Source organism: Fulmarus glacialis, unplaced genomic scaffold (genome assembly GCF_000690835.1).
Source record: "Fulmarus glacialis isolate BGI_N327 unplaced genomic scaffold, ASM69083v1 scaffold25505, whole genome shotgun sequence".
Classification (NCBI taxonomy): domain Eukaryota; kingdom Metazoa; phylum Chordata; class Aves; order Procellariiformes; family Procellariidae; genus Fulmarus; species Fulmarus glacialis.
The window spans coordinates 15,519-38,468 of NW_009214042.1; the positions used below are offsets into that span (position 1 = coordinate 15,519).

The following is a 22,950-nucleotide window of genomic DNA, read 5'->3' on the forward strand; positions in this document are numbered from 1 at the left end:
TTATTATGTTTTTGATAACTCCCAGAAATTTAAGAACTGTCAGTCAGTCATGCCATATGACTTGATGCATGTTGAGGTCATCTTCAGTTCATTTTAACATAGAAAAAATATTTGGTGTTGAACAAACTAGTTCAACACCGTCTTCCTTGGCTTCTACATTTATTTACCAAGGCCTCCGGGCCCATTCTACCAAGACTGGTCAAATTGTGGTGCTTAATAAAGGTGATGCTATATGGTGAACCTATTGACTGTTTACATCGGAAATGATTCTGTTCAGTTAGTGCATAGAATAAGAGTTCTTCTGGAAACCCAACCTTTTCTGTGGCACTGCAGGAAGCAAAGCATATAGTCACTGTACAGATTTTCAGAGCACTGCAAAGAACACCAAAAAATAAATCCTCTGAAAAGAGGAGGAAGGGAAAGGAAAATCCTGTTGGTAGGAGTGGAAAAGAAGGTTAGAGAAGTTTTAGGATAGAATAACGTAATATTGTGATCACTTTGTGTCAGATGTTCCCTTCATATTGCCTGCCAGTTGTAGGTAGAGAGCTTTTTAAAAAAAGAATGCTGGAAGACCACTAGTAAAAAGGAACAGCTGGATTTTCTTCTTAGTGCGTTTCCGCCATCTTTCCGATAGGAAGTAAGTAGTGGCATTAAACTAGTTTAATCCCTCTATGACACAGTAAGCTATGTCCCTGGGGCTGAAAGTAGACTTTGAAAATATCTACATATATTGGTAGATACAAGGCAAACTACTGTACTGTCGGCTAGGTAGATAGACAAGAATTATTCTCTTTTTTTTTCTTTTTGTTTTGTTTTCTAATTATGAGTAGCTTTAAGATTATAAACTTTTAAATTATAAACACTGTTTAGGGCTTAAGACTAAAAATCTCAAGAGGACTAGCTATAAATGGATTCATTTCTTGCCTTAAATCTTCCCAAAATTTGAATTTACTTAAAACTATTCTGTGTCATCCATGTTTGATAGAGCTAAAATTCTTTAAACTATATCCTGTATGGGAAACATTAATAGGATCCTGACTTGTTTAAGGAATTAACAGTTTTGATTGGATTACTGGAAGCTTTTTTGACTTAAGGTGTTCACTTTTTACCCTGGAGATAGCTGTGCAACAGTGTGTGTGCTTGACATGTGATGCATGCAAATGCTAAATACAGTAGCAGCATGAGGCAAGTGTCATTAACAGTAATTTATGTAATGAAAGCCACCTGGCTGTCTTCGTAATTAATTGCTTGTAAATAATAAATTTAAATATAATTTATAGTTTTCTAAATTTGATTATATATTTTTAGGAGCAAATTGTTTAAGGGTGTTTGGGGATTTACTTAGTTTCAAATTGGCACAGATACGCTTTTTACATACAGGCTAATTTTTTAACATAAAATGAACAGTCTAATTAGCTTCAAATTGCCATTCACTCATAAAAATAGTTTTCTAAAATTAAATTTAAACATCTAGTTTATACAGGGCAATATAGGTTTGAAGAAAAAAAGTATGAAGTAGAACGATTTTCCCCTTTCTCCACAATCAGGAAATTTAAGATTGGAGTCTGAAAAACTTCTCTTGACAAGGTATTCTATAATCCAGTTCTTTTCCTGGAGGGAAGGGGAAGTAGCACGATAGAGTTATCCAAACAAAATGAGAAAGATGAACACAAAATGAATATATCAAATATTTCCTTCCAGTAATAGCTTCTAAGTGAATGTTTTTTCAATGTGTGGACATTGGCCCTATCAAGAGGGCAGATAGGAAAGGTGAGGGATAAATCCCTGGTTTAAATTGTAGCTTCTTTGCCTTAACTGCTTGTTGAAGTCCATTGCTATTGCAGCCTAGGAGAATCTTTCTTTGCACAACTGTCATCAGATAACTACAACTTTTGTGTATTTTTGTCTAATAGTTCAACATTTAGATTGTGGTACTAAGAGAAAGAGTTCAAACTTGCAAACATGTTTTCTGGATAATCTTAACTGAAGTAAATTGAAATAAAGTGTGAATGATGTACAGTTAAGTGCAAACAAGGTATTTGCAGAGATTTTACTTTTTTCTCCTCAGTCTCTGGTATGCTGCTCTGTGCCTCTGCTTTAGGATGTGTTCACTGATTCTTTCCTGGATATTCGGAAACTTTTCTTCTTGCTAGGTAACTTGGAGTAGTTGAGGACAAGGACATAGCAAATCATCTGCTTATGTTAGTCTCAAGCTTTGCTTTTTTAATTTAATTTTCTGAGAAATTTTATTGGTAGAGTTAAAGAGAGAATTTTAGAGAATACCAGGAGATGGAGATGTGGAGGACAAGTACTATGATTATCAAGGTGTATGTGGGAGGCAAACCCTATTTGACTCCTATCAGTTTCTTTTCATCAATGGACTCCCTGACTAGATGATCAAAGGGTACCAGAGAAGTTCTGGCATGCGTGAGGTGAAAAGATTCGATAGTCATTGAAGCCTGATGTGAGAAAATTTGAGAGTTTTAATTTCATGTTTTGGCACTAATATTGTATTTTTTAAACCTGTGTTGTGAATATATTTTTGTTCTGTATTGCATCTGAAAATATTTTTCAGCTTGAAAATTGAACCTTACAAAATAGTTTTACATTTTTCTGGAAGAGACTTTAGTTGAAACATAAGTGAAAGTCTCTGTGTGGGTTTGTCATTTAAGTAGGTCTCAAACATTCATGCAACAAGCACTGTGCTGTTTGACTCTGGAAAGAAAAAATACCAGAACAATATCTTAGGCAAATTACTATCTATTTTCTGTACTTGTTTACTAACATAATAAGACCAAAAAGTAGTTTCTTTTCATTTGGAAATACCACTCTTCTGTTCCTGTGTTTTCAGAGTTCCATTTTTAACCATAATATCTGCCAATGTTTATCCACTGTTAAAGCATAACATTGTTCTTCTCATCATAAGCATATATATGTGAATGGAAAAATTGCGTCTTTATTCTGACTTCTCTTTTCATTTTGGGGGCTTCATCAGAAATACTTTGTAATCATTTGAATAAGGCATATTTTGAGCTACACTTGTATTACTGCTATTGAAAGTTAGATTTTTGTGGTGTCGGTGAAAGAAGGTGAAAGTTATCTCTGCGAAGAGCTAGCATTATTTTGTGATCGTTGCCTGTATTGATAATTTGTATTTACCTCTGCATTTTATTTTTTTTTCATGTCTGATACAGATTGTTGATAGTCTGCAGTTGTTTTAAAATATATTGGCCGTTACAACAGACACCAAAAAATGAGGTGTCTACAGGAAGAATTGGTGCCCTGTTCTTAAAGGAACTTCTAAGTCTTTCTAAATGAAAAATCATTCAAACAGTATCTAATACTGGCAATTTTCCTCTGTCTGCTGGTAGAACTTATTGGCCAACCAGGTCAGACATTATTAAAGTTCAAGTGGCCCAGTGGGAAAAGTAATGGCCTTATGCTACTATGAATTTTAAATGCTGCCATTTCTATGTATTGCACCATCATCTGTTCTCGCACATCACTAAATTGTATGGAAGTTGTGGGACCAACCAGTGTCAAGGTCATAGAAGCGATGACTCTTCTCAAGTAGCCTTCTCGGAGCTTTGTCATACAGTTATTCTCATAATCCTGGCTATAGGCAGCAAAGTTGTGTGCACAAGCCTGCATTTAACCTTTTTATTATCATTGGATAGTGTAAGCCTGCAATGCAGGATGCCTTTTTCTTCGGACTCTTTACTTCTGGTTTTTATTTTTGATCCTACCAAAGGTATGAAATCGACTTTGATGCAAAGACAAGTTTTAGTAAGTGATTCGTATTTAAACCTTTTGAGTTGAGCTGTTGTACAGTTTAGTGAACTGGATATTGGAGAATTTCAAAATTGTTTAGTGCTATAGTTCTCCAGATGAGCTTGAATTTTATCTTGATTTTAAATGTGGTAGTACTAAGTCTGAAATGAGCATATCAGCAGGTACTTCTTGTCATGTGTATATATATATTTATTGGATTTTTATAGCATTAATATATTGGTAATGGGAGTATTTCCCCAACAGCACTGTATTGACTTTGTAGTTTCCAAAGTAGTAGCTACTGATAACATTTCATTGTATGGAAGGCTTCTTATGCAGAGATAATAAAACTGGGTTTGTATCCCAGACTTGAACTGGTGTAGCTGGAAAGCTGTAACATTGGAAGATAGCCACTTTACAGAAGTTACCGTGTTGTAACTAAAGACTTAGGTGCTTTTATGTCACTTAGATACTCCCAATTCAAACTCATACATTGATTTAAACACATATATTCTTACACACATACACACACACAGAGACATATATATTGATTTAGCTTAAATTGGTAATTCACTGACTTCCGATAAATCAATGTTAGATTTGTGAATGATAAAGTACAAATGTGTACAGAGACAGTAGTCTGCTTTTTGAGAATTTTCATTCAGAGAAGTGATCACAAGCATATTAAAACTTTAGCAGAGATTTTAATATTAAAGCTGCAGTGAAGAGAGGTTAAAGCCATAACAATTCTAGAGGTCAGTGAGTCTCCCTCCCTCATTCCGTGTTCTTCAGTGCTTGGATGCATATAAGCCTAGCGGTTCTCAAGCTTTGGTAGGCCTTTGTTATTCCTGAGCCTTCCTGGATCCTCATGTGGAACCATTCAGATTGCTAAAAAGCCTTTTTGCCGTCTTGGGAATCCTGACATGGAGAAGAAATTCCGAGAATCCGCTAGTTGCCACCTCCTCTCAGGTGGGAAGTTCACCATCAGACTGGCTTTAGTCGATTTGCAGGTGTAACTGTGGTGCTTGTTAGCCTACATCCTGCAGTTCTGGGAAGCCAGGGAGGTTTTACGTGTCCGTGCATGTGTTATGCGTTTGAACCCATGCTGCTAGATCTATTTGAAATCCATTATTGACAGAGTGTTTAGAAATAAGAGCGGACTGGTTAGCATGTGGTAAGCAGTATAGAAACACTGCTTTCTTTAGGACTCGCTGTTCCAAAGTGTTTGCAGTACAGACGGTGAGAATTAAAAGGCTGTTTGGGTTTCTTTCATATCTTTGATAATGTAGTAGGAAAAATGTATTTTAGGCACACATTCTGGAATTTCAGGATAGCTGTGAGGAGGATTCCTCTTCCACCCCTAGTCATTTAAATTCACCAAGTGTATGTATTTCTCTCCTCACGTAGATTCTTAATCCAGCATGGCAGCACCATGCAATTCTAGCCTGAAGTTGTATGTATTACTTTTCTTTTAAAGCTCAATATTGCATATTGAGTAAAAATATTTAAAAACTTATTGTACATGTAAAGGGAAAGTTCTTTTCCAATTATTAGAAATGAGAGACTCTTGCTGTCTGCTTCAGAACATTTCATGAAGGGATATGACTAGCACTACATACTCATGCTGGAGACTGTGGAAGGAAAGAAACAATTACCTGAATTCCTACAATAGCCAAGTGCAGTGTTGTGTGCACTTCCAAGAGAAGGTTTGACAATGCTGCTTTGGGATTTCACACGTAACAGCTTCTGAATTTTGGAAACGCAGCTCCTATCCTCACACTCAGTTTTTTAACCAATATATTTATCGTCTTAGCAAGGTGGAATGTTACATTTTGTGAAAGGGAAGCAATGAAGCAATGTTCTTTGTAGACTTCATTTGTTTAAAAAAAAGTCAAGACTATGCTGTATATATAATATATATTTGTCTTATGATGGACTTTGCTTTCCCCCTGCTTGTCTCCACTTGTGCGAATAGTTACTGGATTAAATACTGCAGTTCATATTTACTGTTGATTTTTTTTTTTTTTTGGTACAGATCTCTCTAGATACTCTTCCTTTGTTCCATGGTAAAATACGTGAAATGTAAAGCTATTTCAGGCAAAAAGTGGAGTTAAAGATGAGGGAAAGGAAACTCATTTTAAAATGAATAGATGAAACAAGTGGAAATTTGGTTTTGTACCTAAAATTTTATGTTTTCAGTAATCTCAGAAAATAGAGTAGAAAAATGTAAGTTTTATCTTATCCCTAAAGAATTAATTATTTGCAAAGGCTGATAATATAATATTTGCAGAAGTTGTCATGTTTGGATTTTCTCCTGGTGAGGCTGTAGTAAATAGCAAATATTAAGTTGGACGGCACCCCAAATCTTGGCTAGATCTGCAAGCCTGCTTTGTTGAGAAGATGATCTGATCCAATTAAATTCTTTTCGTCCTTACTAGCTGCTTCTTGGCCAGAGTTTTATATCAACTCTAGTTATGAAGCACTGATCTGCATCAGCATATTATCTGTTACTAGTTCATATACGAATACTAATTGCAAAACAAAACATTTCTGAAATACTCTCCAGGGATGATAGCATTGCTCCTCTACCAAATTCTGGGATTCATGAGAAGAGAATGGTCTAAATTTTATTCTTACATATTAAATGACCGAAAGGCATATTCTTTTTCCAGCACCAGGCTTGCAGTTGTCTTTTTAGCTTGACTGATCTCTAGGCTCTTAGAGATAATTTCTCTTATCTCTTGTTCTGGTCTGACTTGGGCATCCCATATCTAAATGTGGTATCTGTAATACTTTTTTTTATTATAAGAAAATTTGTATATCTTTATATCATTTGGAACCTAGAAATGATATTTCATTTTTTAAAAACAAAAGTTACTTTTTTTTAAAAAACGGGCATTTTGTGGCAGATTTTAGATTTCACAGTTTTCTGCCTAAATCCAGTTATGTATTGACAAGAACACAAAATGCATCAAGCATTCAGATGGTGATTACATCAGTGGACATGGGAAGAGCTACAGATGTCGTCTATCTGGACCTCTGTAAGGCCTTTGACACGGTCCCCCACAACATCCTTCTTAAACTGGAGAGATATGGATTTGATGGGTGGACTGTCCAATGGATGAGGAACTGGTTGGATGGTGGCATCCAGAGGGTAGTGGTCAACAGCTCAATGTCCAGATGGAGATCAGTGACAAGTGGTGTCCCGCAGGGGTCCGTATTGGGATCAGTACTGTTTAATATCTTCATCAATGACATAGTGGGATCGAGTGCACCTTCAGCAAGTTTGCAGACGACACCAAGCTTGAGTGGTGCGGTCGACACGCCTGAGGGACGGAATGCCGGAGGGACCTGGACAAGCTCAGGAAGTGGGCCCGTGTGAACCTCATGAGGTTCAACAAGGCCAAGGGCAAGGTCCTGCACCTGGGTTGGGGCAACCCCCGGTATCAATACAGGCTGGGGGATGAAGGGACTGAGAGCAGCCCTGCAGAGAAGGACTTGGGGATACTGGTGGATGAATAGCTGGACATGAGCTGGCAATGTGTGCTTGCAGAAGCCAATCATATCCCGGGCTGCATCAAAAGAAGCGTGGCCAGCAGGTCGAGGGAGGTGATTCTCCCCCTCTGCTCTGGTGAGACCCCACCTGGAGTACTGCGTCCAGCTCTGGAATCCTCAGCACAAGAAAGACATGGACCTGTTGGAACGGGTCCAGAGGAGGGCCATGAAAATGATCAGAGGGGTGGAACACCTCTCCTATGAAGAAAGGCTGAGAGAGTTGGGGTTATTCAGCCTGGAGAAGAGAAGGCTTTGGGGAGACCTTATTGCAGCCTTTCAGTATTTAAAGGGGGCTTAGAAGAAAGATGGGGACAGACTTTTTAGCAGGGCCTGTTGCGACAGGACAAGGAGTAATGGTTTTAAACCAAAAGAGGGTGGATTCAGACTAGATAGAATGATGAGATTTTTTACAGTGAGAGTGGTGAAACACTGGAACAGGTTGCCCAGAGAGGTGGTAGATGCCCCATCCCTGGAAACATTCAAGGTCAGGTTGGACGGGGCTCTGAGCAACCTGATCTAGTTGAAGATGTCCCTGCTCATTGCAGGGGGGTTGGACTAGATGACCTTCCAAGGTCCCTTCCAATCCAAACTGTTGTATGATTCTGTGATTCTATGGAAGTGTGCCACTGATATCAACACAGAGTAACAAAAGGTAAATTGGTTCATTATGGATGCTGATGAACAAGAAGAAGAGGATATTTGAAGAGCAAGGCAGGTTGCTTTGAACAGAGCTCTGGGAGTTAGATCCATTACCATCTGGAATTGCAGAAGAAGGTGTTTCCATGAAAGTGGCTGCTACAGAACTTAAGAGGAAAGTTTGCTTGTTTTCCTGGAAAATAGATTTAGTTCTACAAGATGGATAACAAGTTAATTTATTAATTATTTAAACTGGGTAGTACTCAGAATTATGAGTTTGGGGTTTTTTGTTTGTTTGTTTCAGAAAATCAGCAGATCTGTACCTTGGCTCTACAGTTGGTTCTCGACAAAAGAGCTTGCTTGACACAAACATGTCTATATCCCTAGCCTTCCAGTAAGCCATGAGGCTTACTATAAAGTTTATTCCTTAAGAGGCAATAATGCAGCACTGAAATGTTATTTTGAATAAAATACATTTTCAGTGTTATGTTTGTTTTCCTGGATATCTCAGCTATATTAATTTGTCTGCTCACTTGCTGTTTTGAAATCCTGTATAGAAGCATCAGAGGACGGATGGAGCCCTAGCAATTTGGCTGCTCCTGTAGAAGTAATGATGACTTAGATGGCAGTATCCCTGCTGTCAGTATCAGCAGTTGTGATCATGCTGTCTTGCAATGCAAATGCATGTTCATGACTTCTGTCCCCTCTCCAAGTACACAGTACTGTCTTTTTCAGCACTTTCCGAAACGATGGTGTTTCAGTTTTCTGTCAATGGCATCTTGCAGTAGGTGTTCCAGCCGTGTTTTGAGGAGCTATTTCATTTTGCCAGGAAGTTGTGGCAATGGAATTGTGGCAAGGAAACGCTGAGTGGTAGATAAGTGGGTTTAGTTTTTAAGAGGGGAACTACATGGAAGAAGCCATGTGAAGATATAAATCCACTTCTCCTGGGAGAAGGATCTTCTGGTAGTAAGGCTTGAAATTCTTTGAATGGTACTACTGAAATAATTCTCTTTGTCAGAGTTGTAATGTTTTTCTACTGCAATCCAGTATATATCCAACTTGTTCAGTTATTGGACTGAATTTTTCGGTGTTCGCGGTAAGTCCTTAATGATCTGAATAGTTGGAAGTGTCAGACTAAACTGAATTAGAAGGGCAAAATCCAAGGACACCAAGGGAACAAATAAAATGGACAAGAGTCAGGAGTGTGAAGAGAGGGATCATGGTCTTAATTCTTTTTGATATGTCAGTGGGTATAATAGCATAATGGTACAATAAGTACAGTAATCATACTGGGAATAGCCTAAAAATACAAAAGTTGGTATGTCAATAGGAGAGAACTCAAACCAGAAATCCAGTTAAATACTGTCCTGTTTTGTTTTGGTTTTTTACACATCTTTTCTCTAAATTCAGTTCTACCATTACGACCATGTAAATCTGCCAGATAATAATAGTTACGTGGAGAGCCATTAGGGGGCCATATGTATCCAACTTATTTATAGCCTGCAGCGTTTTTTTTAAATAAATCAACTTGAAATACCTTAGCTTTGTGTATGTTTATAGCCTGTGTAAGTATATAATCTTAATTTCTTTCCTTTGTTCACCTTGTAATGATTACATGTTGAAGGTTGCCGTAATTGGATGGTGCACCTTTTGGGGAGGCGTTGTGGTACATATCTCCTGGCCTCTGTGTCAAATGATGTATATTTAAGAATATTTAAATTCTTGACTACATTGTAACTCATTTTTCTGTTATCCATTAATTTCATAAATCTGTGTATTAGTCAGTTTACGTTGCTATAATTTTTCTACAGTTTTAACATTGAGTCAGTGGGTACTCAGGGTGAGCATTCTCCTGTGTAAAATACCGGAGATGAAGGCTCAGCTTACTGCAGTCACACAGATGTTGGGCAGACAAGCCCAAAATACAGTGTTATGGCAAAGATGCTGGAAGCACAAATCTGGATAAGACAAACTAATAAGCTCTTTATATAGCACTGTGTTAATCCACTTGCTTTGCGGCTAATGCTTCAACTGGTTGGCTTAGAGGTAACGTTTTATATTGTGCTACATAGACATACAGTTTAAACCTGAACAAACCATTTAGTCATTCTGTGCCTCAGTCTTCCATTTTGAAAGTGGCAGTAAGACTTCCTTATCTTAAATTAGTATTTCTGAGGTGTGAAAATGGCAAGGAGAAGGGCCATTTAAGTATGGAAGGAACATTTACATTTAATGTACGTATGATGTGATACAGGTGTTACATTCACATACAAGAAATCTGGCAGAGGAGCAAGACTTTAGACATTGCTGAATCGTTGAACTACCAAACTGTGCCTCAGTAGGTAGGTTCACAGAAGGAAAAATGTTAATTATCTATCATGCTTTGCTGTACCGTAAAACTCGATTTATTGAAACTATAATTTGTTCAAGTTGTATGTAGTAGGAAAATATATCAGGAGTAATTAATTGTATTAAGGATGCGATGAGGTAGATATATCCACAGAGGACAATTGAAAACAGTAGCAGTGTGGTATTGATTGCCTTTCAGAGGGAAAAAAAAAATCTTGTCCCATTTCTAAATGTTAACAATTCAGAGAGAAAAATTCCCACTTGGGAAGAATGCTTTCCAGGTTGCTTCATTGCCAGGTGTTTGACATTGAGTGGAGCCTTAGATGAATGAAGCTTATGGCAGCTTTTGGAAATGACCGACTCCGGGGAATCTCGGCTTCCTGCTGTGAAAGTTTCTATTTTCAAAGCACATCAGTTTCAGTGGGAATGTTCCAGTGGTCCCATATGCTATTTCTGACAGAGGGGGAAGTTTTTAACCTGAATACGAGACAGCTACTGAAGAGGTTCCCGTGCTGCTAACAGAATGAATTTCAATATGTTGGCAATGAACAAGCGGCATGTTCCCAACTGCTGATGGAATTTAACTCCATCAATTATTAATGGAAATTTTGCTTTGTTTTCCTTTTTGCCTGTTCCCTTTTAACTCAACTACCTGCTCCTGTTAGGATTTTTTGGGTTCTGAAGCTGAAAAAGGAATCACCCAAACAATATGCTCGTTTGCTTTGAAACTCTTGCTATATTTTCCTCCCCTCCCTTGTACGCTCTCTCCTTGACCTAGCAGCAGGAAGCCTTTGTCTGAGGTGTTCATCTGGAACAACTTCTCCACACTTGTTTTCATGTTCTGTTAGATTACAGGGCAGCAGGCCTACCTTTGAAGCTCCCTTCTCTTTTGTTTCTTTGCAGTGCACTCCAGTAATTAACTTTGTCCTTCTTTTATTTGTTCCAGTCAATCGCAGTCCACTCTGCTGAGCATCTTCTCCCAGGAGTACCAGGTTAGAAGTTTTCTCCTTTGTGAGGGTTGACAGGTGCCTAATTGAATGATGAATGTCCCTTTATTTCTTTGTAATTGAACTGCCAGCTTTCTGATTGGTTTGGAGGATGTTCCCTTTTCCACATCAAGCACCGCCTGAGTCTCAGTGGATGGCTGCCAAGCCTACCCATCCATCTGTCTAATAACATCTAGCCTTTGCTTATTTGGTGGACCTGTAATAAATTATGCTAAACCATTATTATTCTGACAATAATAATTTCCCTGTGTTGCGTGGTTCCATGTGCTAAATGTTTGCTGACTTGCACTGTCAGTGCTGCTTTCCATTGCTGACAGAGATGATGATAAATGACCATTGCCGGAGTGGCAGAAGGCAAGAGAGGCAGAAAATGGAGTCATTTATCATGAGATGACAGGTGTCAGTCAAGTGGCAAGTCTCTATGGAATTACTTTTTGTAGTTTTTCAAATAAGTTGTTTTTAAGCAATGTTCTTCCTGGTTAAAAATGCCAATTGAATTGTAAAACTAGAATGCACCAGACTTAGATGGAATTGAATTGAGGGAAAATTAATACAAAGGTTGAAAGAGAGAACAAGTTTTTCTTTGCCCTCTGCAGCCTTCAGTAAACTTATTTAGATTCAATTATTGTGACCTTATTGGCTTTTACATATATGGTACATTGCAGTACAGTCTGAAGATGTTCAATTCAATAGGTAGATTGAATGTCATTTCTGTATGGAATCTAAAACCATAGTTCAGTTTATATATCAAAGTGTAGTCAAGGAACATGTGTTTGGGCAGTCATTTCTGTGTTTTGATCTATGACACATTTGTAAGACTCTTTCTTTGGTTTTTCATTTTTCTAGAAACAAATCAAAAGAACACATGCCAAGCATCACACTGCTGAAGCTATTGAAACTTACTACCAAAGGTACGACCTCCCCACCCCGGTTAAGAGTATCATCATAACTATTAATTGTTTTGGCAATTATGAGTAAATTAGCTTATTAGCTTATGAAGCTAATTTTCTCTAAAAATAAATTAAAAATTTGGGATGAGGAATACAGAACAGTTCACTTAAAAATGTTTTTCAGTGAAAATGCAGAAATTTTTCAGCTTTTGGTCAGTCTAATTAAGAAAGGGTTTACTTCCTTGGCTCTAAGTCAGGACAAGCAAATATTTTTTACAGTGTATGTGATAGCATTTGTTATATATTGCCTGTAGTTTGTAATTACAGGATTTCTGTGTCAAGACTAATATTGATGATAAGTTCCTTACAGCAAGGGAGCTTGTTCTGTTACAGTTGCTTGTACTTTTAACACAACATTTGTGTTACATTACAAAAAGTTATATATTAAATTCCTGTATTGCCAGTTAAAGCACTAATTTTTAGATCACTCCTGTTTTATCAACAGAAGTGTCAGAAATAGCTGTTAAGGGAGGATGAAAATCTTTGTGTCATTTTACAATATTTTACAATTGTTCGCATCTTAAGCTAATAAATTGTATTTGCTACACCTTATAATTTGTTACTTCTATAGGCTTTACTAAAAATACTGCAATGACATAATTGGGGCATACTGATAACTGGTAAAGATACCCAATTAAAATATTACTTTGTAGACTGACATATCTGAGGAGTTTGCATGGCAAGTGAGTTCATACTTGTGATTATAGCTGTCTGATATTTATGCTTAATATTAATCTGTATGAATCAGGAAAATAAACAAAAAGCCTTCATTTGTAAACAATTAACTGTGCTTCTGCAGAGTCATATATTTAAAACCTAAGCACAACCTGATATCAGACACTGGTTTAGAATATCTAGTGTGAATTGTGCTGGTTTGGAGGTTTGATTTTCTTTTTTTAGTAGTTGTATTGTTCTGTAGAAATTTGTACTGGATCACATTGCACTTTTCCTAGTGTTGATTCTTGTTTAGGAAGAATATTGGCTTAAAATTTTGTTGTGTTGATAACCATGTGTATACAATACTACTTTTAATTACTTTTCACTAGCACAGTTTCAGTGAAGTGCCCTATGTTATTGTAACTGTTGTGTAAATAACCCTTTTCTTAGAACACATGTAAATCATTTAAATCACTTTTATGATGATTATGTTACTAGTTCCAACAACTTATAGCTGAAACATGGGACCCAATTTTGCTTTATGCAAAGCAGCAGTTGTATTGGTGTCAGTAAGGTTGTAGGTATGATTAAGTTTGGCTCACAGGTAAGAGGATTTGGTCTCCTGTCCCCTTCTGTATTGTCTGAAGTATGATAGCAGTACACAACTAATGCATTATGTATGAAGCTATATGGTGGTAGGGAAAATCATTTTTCATGCTGTTTCTGGGTGTTTCATATTGCAAATGTATTAACATGAGTGAATAAAATGCACATGTTTTAAAATCAGAGATGTTCTGGTTAATAGTTAGAAAACTCATCTCAATCCTGTTTTAGTAGATTTACTGTGTAGTATGTTTCGTAAGCTACAGGGGCAGACTACTTGAGTCAGAAGCCAGTTTGAAATGCTTCAAGCATAAACATGACGAACATGTCTTCTCCTCTACTCTTTTGTAGCATCCATCTTACCGCTGTAAACCCCAGTCTGTGTGGTATGCTTCTTCCTATTCCCACCCACATACAAGCAAATAATCATGCTCCTATTGCTTTCCTAGGTCAGAAACTACCAATTTTTGAAGGTAGTGATTTCCAGTGGTCCCTTTTGGGAGCAAGTAGAAGTACAGTTGAGTGGAGTAGTTTCTGCTGCTCTGCTGAGACTTACTACTCCTGAATTTAGGCAAACATGAAGTCAAATTACGAGAAGGATCAGCAAGCTTTTCAGAACAGTATTGCCATCAGCATGTGAGACCTGTTAGTCCATAATGGAATTGGCAGTAGCATTAGAAATATCTGATGGAAAATTACTCCGTTGTCAGCTGTAGCTTTGCTGTTCAATCAACTAGATGCATGTTTTAGAACATCAATCTCAAGTAAAATCTTCCTGGTTGGGTATTTTGTTTATGATCTCTCCTTTTTTTTCTTCTGTTATAAATTTTCAATGTTTAACTATACACAAGGCATCTTGTTTTGTGTTTTTTCGTGTAGAATTCAAATAGGTTGTAGCAAAAAGCTTTTATCATTTCCTTTATTCATTAAGCCTCAGAATAACTTGCAAACAAAAAGCCCTCTAATCCTCTGTGAAGAGGTTTATCTAAAGGTGTTACACCCATTCCACAGAAAGGTAAAATGATAAAGGATTTTAATGTCTTTAACTAATAAGCAGAAGAGTGGCTTCTGATGGATAGGTAATGATATAGCTGGAAAGGCTGTGGCCTTCTAATGATGTCAGTAATGATGTGCTACATGAATACAGATAGGATAAATGAGCAGGTTCAAATGTTGGTAACTATTGTTCTTTTCCGCATGGCTGCAAAGCACAAAGTGGCTTCCAATAATATAGCTTTTTCCCATCAACTCCTGAGAACAGGTTTTAGGCATTATTGAAATGTAAACATCAAACAGTGAAAGTAACAGAGGTGAGGAAGGCGATATTGTGTGATGCGATGGTCAGAAACATCACTGTGTATCCATATTGGTCTAATACCCTTAACCGGAAACTTTAAGCCTTTGCCACTGATACGATAATGACTTTCTATCACCCTAGAATAAATATTTCTTCTTTTATTTTCTCTTTAAAATATTAATTTGACTGTTAGACTCTGATTTCACTAAAGTAAGCCTTTAGTATTTAAACTACTGCCCAGTTGATAAAATCTGGATTAAATTTGAGAATTTATGGTTTTGTGCATAGTAGTGAATTGAGTAAGTGATACAGTGTGCCATCATAGTTGAAGGTCATGTGGAACCCAAAATCTTTGCTGTGAATAATAGAGCTTTATTTGTCTGTGATGCATCTTTAAGTAATACAGATATAATTTATTTGTATGTCATTAAGCCAAAAATTTTTTTAATTTCTTGATCTATTGTGGTTTTTACCAGTGACTTAATTGAGATTGATATATCTTGCAGATGAATAGGAGACAACCCTGGAGAGTTAGTGATTGTTTAAAATACTTATTTCTTAAAAGGTTTCCCATTAAATACTCTGTACTGGGGTATTTTCCCCCAAATGAGAGAGATTCATGAGGGATACTGACATGTATAAACTGGCCTTTTCTTGCCACTGCAGAATTACCAGGCTTTGTCTTGTCTAGGTACCTGAATGGGGTGATGAAAAATGCAGCTGCCCCTGTATTACTGGAGCTGGCCAATGAGGTAATCATCTTTACTTTTTTCTTTAATCTTCCAGTGTAAAACCTAAGGGGCATATCTATAGTGACTTTAGTGAGAAATGTAATTAACCTAAAAAAAATGGTTTCAAGGCACATTAGACATTTAAAATGGTTCCCCAGTCTGTTAGTACTTACAATAATTAGACAAAAAGCCCCATTTATTAATAAATCAGTTAATGTAATTAGTCTCTTAACTTCAAGGCGAATGTGTAAGAAACTCTGAATTTGTATTTTGCTGGAAATTTGAGACAGACCATAGGTCTTTAATGCACAAACTTACTAAAAATTCCCACATTGATTAAATGGAGTTGCATCAGTTTTACTTATATTTGATTCCTTGTTTTTAATAACAAAACCCATCTAAGATCTTTTTTTTTTTTAAATAATAGGAAGGGTTAAACCAGTTGATTTTCCTGACTCCATTTATTTCTGCTCATACGGATTAGAGGATGGCTAATGAAAACTGCTTAATATAAAGCGATTAAGCAGAATAAATTCCTCAGTATAGCCATTTCCTAGAAAAGCTGGTGTATGAAAAGTTCAGTACAGTTGCCATTAAAGTCTTGACAAATTTATTGATGCTGTTTATTAACTAGAGTATGAATCTGCCTTGGGATGCAAGGTGTATTTGCATTAAAAACTGCTATCTAAAGCACTACCTTAAAGAAGATGTAAGAAGTTTGAAAGAGTGGCAGTGAGCCTCCTAGAAAAATATTGATGAAATATCTACCCCTTAAACTCTAAAATATTTATTTACAATAATAATAACAGTACAATAGCTGATACTGCTTGGAACTGCTTATGCAACCCTCAAAGGGATAGAATGAAATGTATGCTGTTTTGTGTTGCATTTTAATAGATGTAAGAAGGAGGCAGAAAATGAGTGTTTGCATTAAAAATGATATGGCACTACGAACATTAAGTGTTGCAATAGCAGCAAGTTCTACATGTTACATTAGTAAGAAAGAATGGTTTCTCTCTCATGTACATTGCTGCAGCCAGCAAATGAGCGATTACCTATCAATTACTAGGAGGTTTTAATGGTCTGTGAAGTGTCCACAGATCCTGATCATACAGTTAGCATAGAATAAAGGATTTGTTTCATATTAGTGGTAATGTGTAGCTTCTTACAGTTTCTGGAAAAGACAAGTCTTAAAGTACTGGGAATAGGAAGTACTTTACATAAATAAGTACAATCTTATGAAGAATTTAGGTAAACAACCCGATTCATGATATATCGCACCGATATTATATGGGAACTGTCATAAAAATATTTCAGGCACAAAGTAATATATCTGTTACTAGTTCTTTGTATATTTTTTCCCACTGATTTGGAGATGATGCATATAATTTCTGACTCTAGCGAGCATATCTTTGTTTATATTATACTAATGCATTTTTGCAATTCAGATCAAAGATATCTACAGTTCAGAAATAAATAAAAATTAAATCTAAGAGAAAGGGAAGATATACAAAGAACTTACCTGCTTCTGATTTTGTAGTAGCAGGTATATGAGAAAGGCAATGCATTTTGTGACTGCTGCCTAATGCATTAGGGAAATATGGCAATAACCAGCACCAGATTACTGCTTCCAAACAATCAAGCTGCCATTTTTATATGATAGTTAATATTTAAATTACATACTCTTGCATCTGCTGACAATTGATGTAATGGTAATACTTTATGATTCAATATATATTTAATCAGTGGAAACTGTAAAAATTGATGAGAAATATATAACATAGGTGCATTACAGTGTGTAGCAGCTCTGTTAAATAGGAAAAGCTCCATATTATTATCTTTTCAGTTTGTTTTTTTGAGGGTTTGGGAAACTACTTTTAATTTTTTTTTTTTAATTTTATTTGCCAACTTCTTCATATTGTATATGTAGTGCAAAAGGACTAAAATAAATCTCATTTTTGTTAGATAGGAATAATAAAATTAGTCACTGTTCTCTTCATACAAATATTTTCAAGTGAGATTTGAAGCACTATGAATTTTACTTACATGCTAAATTCTGACATGAAGCATGATGGCCCTATTTCAAAGAAAGATGGACACATGATTAATATGAAAATTAGGGAGATGCAAGTACCTGAACTAATAAGGTAGTCCTTATTCAGGCTGGACTACCTTCAGTAATTTCACCATTTTTCATGTGTCAGCTCTGATGTGGGTTACTGGAAATAAGCAGCTCCGTGGAAAGCATTTCTCTCTACTTGGGGAATTTAAGGGCATCCAAGTACATACATATTTGGCAAAAAAAGTATGCACAAATGAAGCCACCTTTTTTTGTCTAGTTACTAAATCAAGATAAATTTTTTGTACTAATATTGAACTTGAAAACATGTCAAGAAAAATTCACTGTGACCATGTGTGAGCAAGGTTTACTGTCTCATAGTTAAAATTCTGATTCACTAAAGGAGTATTATAATGGTATCTAAAAAGCTATTGTAATTTCAGGTGGAACTACATCATTTTACATACATATAAAAACTACTGAAATGGAGGAATAGCTTTGTTAAAAAGGAAAGTATAAACTCTAAAGAAATTTTGACCAAGCCCAACGCATCTGCCACAGGTGTTGGTATTAAGGATATGTGGTATCACTTGACGGGTGCCACATATAGTAAGTATTCGCAGCAAAGGATCACCACTTCTTTTCCTTGGCGAGTAACCTTACAAAACGGATTTTGCTGTCATCTTTTACAAAGAGTGGTTCAAATGGAGAATGTACAAACATAATAACCACTAATACATGTTATCTACTTTATTTGGTTTTCCACTGGGTACTGTGGATTGCTGCTACACATTTGGTTCAAATAGTTGAGCTTAATAATTGGGAAAAGCTACTGTTTCATCTATTTTTGCTCTTTCTTTTTAATCTACAAGGAGATTACAGCGCTGACAAACGTGCGTCTAAATGTGTTTACCTCCTGAAATTCTCTTTTTATTTTTGTTGAGGTAAGGTGGACTTTGCCCCATCATTGATGGCTCGTATTGTGTTAGAAAGATTTCTACAAGAAAAAGAACAAGCCATTCGTAAGTATCTTAGTTGCTGTTTTTTCTTTTGTGTTTTTTTTAATTTCGGGATATTTTTGTTTCAACTTTTCTTCTGACTATGATGTTAAAATAATCAACGCAACATTGCAAGTGAGCTAATGAGGGTAACATTTTAAGGCTGGTATCTTCAACAGCTAATGACAGTTAAACTGTATGTAAAAAGACCACCCACAATTTAATACTAGCTAAATGAATGCTTTCTTTTTCCCTCTTAGATTTTCAGAATATCTGTTCTTTCAGTGAAATAAAGGGTATGGGACTCACACTACACTTAAATGTTTAAAGCTATGTATTTTAAAAGTCAGTAATTACTAAGAATAGGTCTTAAAAATAAGCCACTTTTTAATCTTGCAACGTTGGAGAAATATTGCTGTTAAATGCAAAAGTGCATTTAACTGATCTTAGTACAAGAAAATAAAAAAAAAGCGATGAAAGAAAAGAAAAGAATAGAGCTACAGGAGGAGGTTCAAGCCTAAATTAATTTGCCACTGAAAAAATACATTTTGTTATTTTCTCTGTGTCAACTGCATGATTAAAACCGGCTGTTAAGTGAGCTCTGGGGATGTGCTCGTAAAAGATTTATGAGTAATATTCAATGTGATATTCAAAGTGAGTCATGAATATCAGGGTAATTGCTCTCAGTGCTGGCTCTTTTACTAGGCAGGAGTTTGTCAACTGCCCCATAAATATTTGCCTAGTCTCATGTAAAAAAGACAATTTCATCTTCTGCATTTTTATTACCTAGTGTAATGTTTACCTTTGGAGCTTGACTATGGCAGAATAGGTAAAAAGCTTCAGAATATGCTTTATGTGTATAATCTTCTCTTTTGAAAGCAAAAGATAATACCTACTAAAATATCATGCAGTAGCATATGGTGGTTTTTGTCAGGGATTTTTCCTTTGGTTTTCTTTGAATCTGCACAGTTATCAGTGACTGGTGGCCCAGTTACCTTCTGAAGGTTTCATTTGAATGAATTAAGTACTTCCCCTAAAAATTCAATATCATTTCAATAGATGTAGCCTCTAAAGTAACCTGCAGTGATGCTTCATGAGCAAATCACATGATGTCAGAATGGTATGGTTTCGATTTAATCAAGAAAGAGATTAAAGTGGATGTGTGTTATTTTCAACTTCGCCGCAGCACCACCATTTGTCAAAGTCAACCTTCTGATTGCTTTGGACCTACTGCTATCCAGGTCTTGTCAAAATAGTAGTCAGCACAATCTGAAGCAGGTAGACTGGCCGATTTAGAGCAGTATCAAGCACAGTAAAGCAGAATTCATTGACTTGTGAATTATGAAGTTAATAGATTCATCATAAATTTTCTGACTATTAATTTACCTTTATAATGATGGCATACCTTCAGTACATTTTTTTTGTTTCACATCATCTTATACTGCACAGTCAAACAGAATATAATTTTGAGGTGTACTACACATCAGAATTCATACAACTACGTTGCTAGAATTAGATGTCTTGTATGGATATGCCAGGAAGGAGTACGAGTGTATTTAGAATCCTGTTTAGAAAGAGGCATTCCAAGAATGTGGTTGCTGGGGATAGGTGGCAAATTGTTTATATAGTGCTATGTTCTTGAATTACACTGTAATTAGGTATAATGAAATAAATCCTTATTTTGGAGCATTTTTAGATTTCATAGCTGCTCAACTCAGTGACAGTTTTGTTGTGATCGAGATTTTTTTTTTTGCAAAAGTAAATCCGTAACATTTGATTTGGGGGGGGCGGGATTTTGCCATATAAAACACTTCAAAATCACTATTTGTTATATGGCTGTCAGGAGGCTGACTTGTCATCTAAATGTGGAAAGATGAAAAATCTTTCATGGTGATCAAAACTGTGAAGAATCAGTTTTAGCATTGGCTTTTAGTTGTACTAAGTAAAAATATACTAGCCTTCAGAGTACATTTTATTTTTTAATTTTCATTAAAAGATACACGCTTTATGTTGTCTGTTTTATGGTGTGGGTGTGGCAGGGGAATTGCGGGGTTGTTACGATACTGTGGAGTTGCTAAACTGATCTTAGGGAAGGAGCTGTGAGATACTCTGGCTTCTATTCTGACACTTTCTTCTCCCTCACAGCAGCGACCTGGCTGGCCTTTGGCAATGAAATTCAATGCACATGGCTCCGCAGTCAAATCATCAAATTTCCCTGTGTGTATATTAGAGTTTTGTAATGTGTTTCCATTATGAAACAATGCGGGGATAATTGTCTTTGGTAGCAATTAGCTAACAGGTTTGTTCAGTGCTATTGGCAGAGGCATCCATCATCCCCTCCCTGACCACACTTTTTTGTCTACTGTGGACTATGGAGATCAATAGAATTCTGTATAGTGGAAATCACCCCAGCTTTAATGAGCTGCAAGTCTCAGTCAGTCTTGGTTTTGTATTTTTAATTTTTCCCGTTTAAAATGGAAAAAAGCTTTCCCTCTGGGAGAGGAGAGTACTGTAGCTGTACTATTACCTTCACTAATCAATTCACGGTTCTAAATTGTTTTGCTTCTACAAAAATGTATGGATGATAGAGATCAGGAGAAGCACGCAGCTTATTGCTCCAGTAGTACTCCATTCTACTGAAACATATCTTTACTAAAATACAAAGTACTACTGTATTATACAAATTACTTGTTTGGTGTTATCTTTGGCTGTCTTGTGTATAGACTTTAAACAATAGAATTACACAATGCAAAGCATTGAAAGTTCTCACATAACACAAATAGTATTTAAAAAAGACACACAACCCACTTTACAATAGTCTTTTTAGAATATAAAGAAAGTAGGTTTTGGCTGTGCTTTTAAACACAGCATGTTGTGTCAGGTGAAAGTTGTTTATAGTGCGTGCATCTTCATAAGCAAAAGTTTTTGGGAAGGAGTTTTCGTTTGTTTCTGAAGAATCAGAAACTGGAAAAGTAAATCTGTGGGCTAAGAAGTATGGGAGCAGAATTATCGCTGAGCAGGAATATTTATATTTCTCTTTGCAAGGTAAGCAACAAAATCTGTTGAAAGGAAAAATAAATCTGTTTATATAAAGACATCAGTACTAATAATGGAAGTTTTCCACCACCTGGCCTATACTCCTAGGAAAGGAGCTTGCCATTATAGAAGTTAGAGTAACTAACAGTGTAATACCTTTAGTACTCCTTTTAAAATAAATATGGAACATGAACTTAAATTGTGCCCAAGTAGTTTAAGTATAGTGGGAAATTGTATACTTCATGGCCTAGTCTTCTTCCATTCCAGAAGACAGACTTCTTGATTTGATAGCCTTTTTTTTCTTTTCCAGTAACTTTGGTCTTAGGATGGAGATTACAGTGATATCACACCAAATTCCCTATTTATGCAGTATAATGCTGTTGCAATCAAAAATACTGTTGAGTTCTCTACAGTTTTCTTACATGAAGTAATACCACTTAGAATTGACCTCTATACCACTTACTGGTTTTTTTAAGTACATCAAAGACAATTATGCTATAGTAATCACCATTCCGCATGTTGTCAAAGAAAAGTGTACGGTTTCTGGATGCGAACAAAATATATCCTTTTCGTGTTTTTACTATTTGGGTTTGAGCAGGGGAGCCTTGTGTGCCAGTTTTCAGTCTGTGACAAGCTTCAGGTTCTATTGGGATGCTGAACAATTTGAAGAATGTGCTCTCTCTATGTATCCTTTGACTTAGCCAAGTTCAAAACCTATTATTCAACTGAGCACTGTAATAATTCTTCTGCCTATTACCTTATTAAATCTCTCAGATTATTCTATCAATGTAAGGAAGATTAACTCCAAACAAAACTGTGGGGCCAAGGGGAGAGGGTGCCTTGTACAAGCATAATGAAACCCTGTAAATGTAACATCATATATTGCAGTTATCTCTGTATCCTAAAAAGAAAAATAAAATTGATGTTGTTGTTAAAATAGATAAATTCTGTACTTAGAGACTTAGAATCCTTTTACGACCTTGAATTGCAAGTGTTGAATTCGAGGATGCAAAACAGTATTCTAGATGTGGTCTAACAAATGCTAAGTAAAGGGGATAATCACTTCCCTAAATCTACTGGCTCTGCTCCTTTTAGTAAAGCCCAGGTTGCTGTTGTCCGCCTTCTCTGCCGCGATACAGTGCTGGCTCACGTTCAGCTCGTTGCCCCACCAGGGCCCCCAGGTCCTGTTTGCAGAGCTGCTCCCTAGCAAGTCCGTCCCAGCCTGCATTGTTGCTGAGCGTTCCTCCTTCCCAGGTACAGCACTCTGCATTTGCCCTTACTAAATTTCATGAGATTCCTGC

At 36.4% G+C, this 22,950-nt stretch overlaps 1 protein-coding gene across 1 annotated transcript in view; it reads left to right on the plus strand.

Annotated features, from left to right (window-relative positions):
* Nucleotides 1-4,524: 4,524 nt before the first annotated feature.
* The window catches only part of LOC104077261 (chromosome unknown open reading frame, human C15orf41), a gene marked incomplete at both ends in the record, with an annotated part of 45,588 nt that continues 27,162 nt past the window's right edge, over nt 4,525-22,950 (plus strand). The window contains 6 exons of the mRNA XM_009578423.1: nt 4,525-4,562; nt 10,800-10,820; nt 11,258-11,303; nt 12,165-12,229; nt 15,517-15,577; nt 18,565-18,637. Of these exons, the coding sequence (XP_009576718.1) occupies nt 4,525-4,562; nt 10,800-10,820; nt 11,258-11,303; nt 12,165-12,229; nt 15,517-15,577; nt 18,565-18,637 (304 nt within the window). The remainder of the gene's footprint in view (nt 4,563-10,799; nt 10,821-11,257; nt 11,304-12,164; nt 12,230-15,516; nt 15,578-18,564; nt 18,638-22,950) is intronic.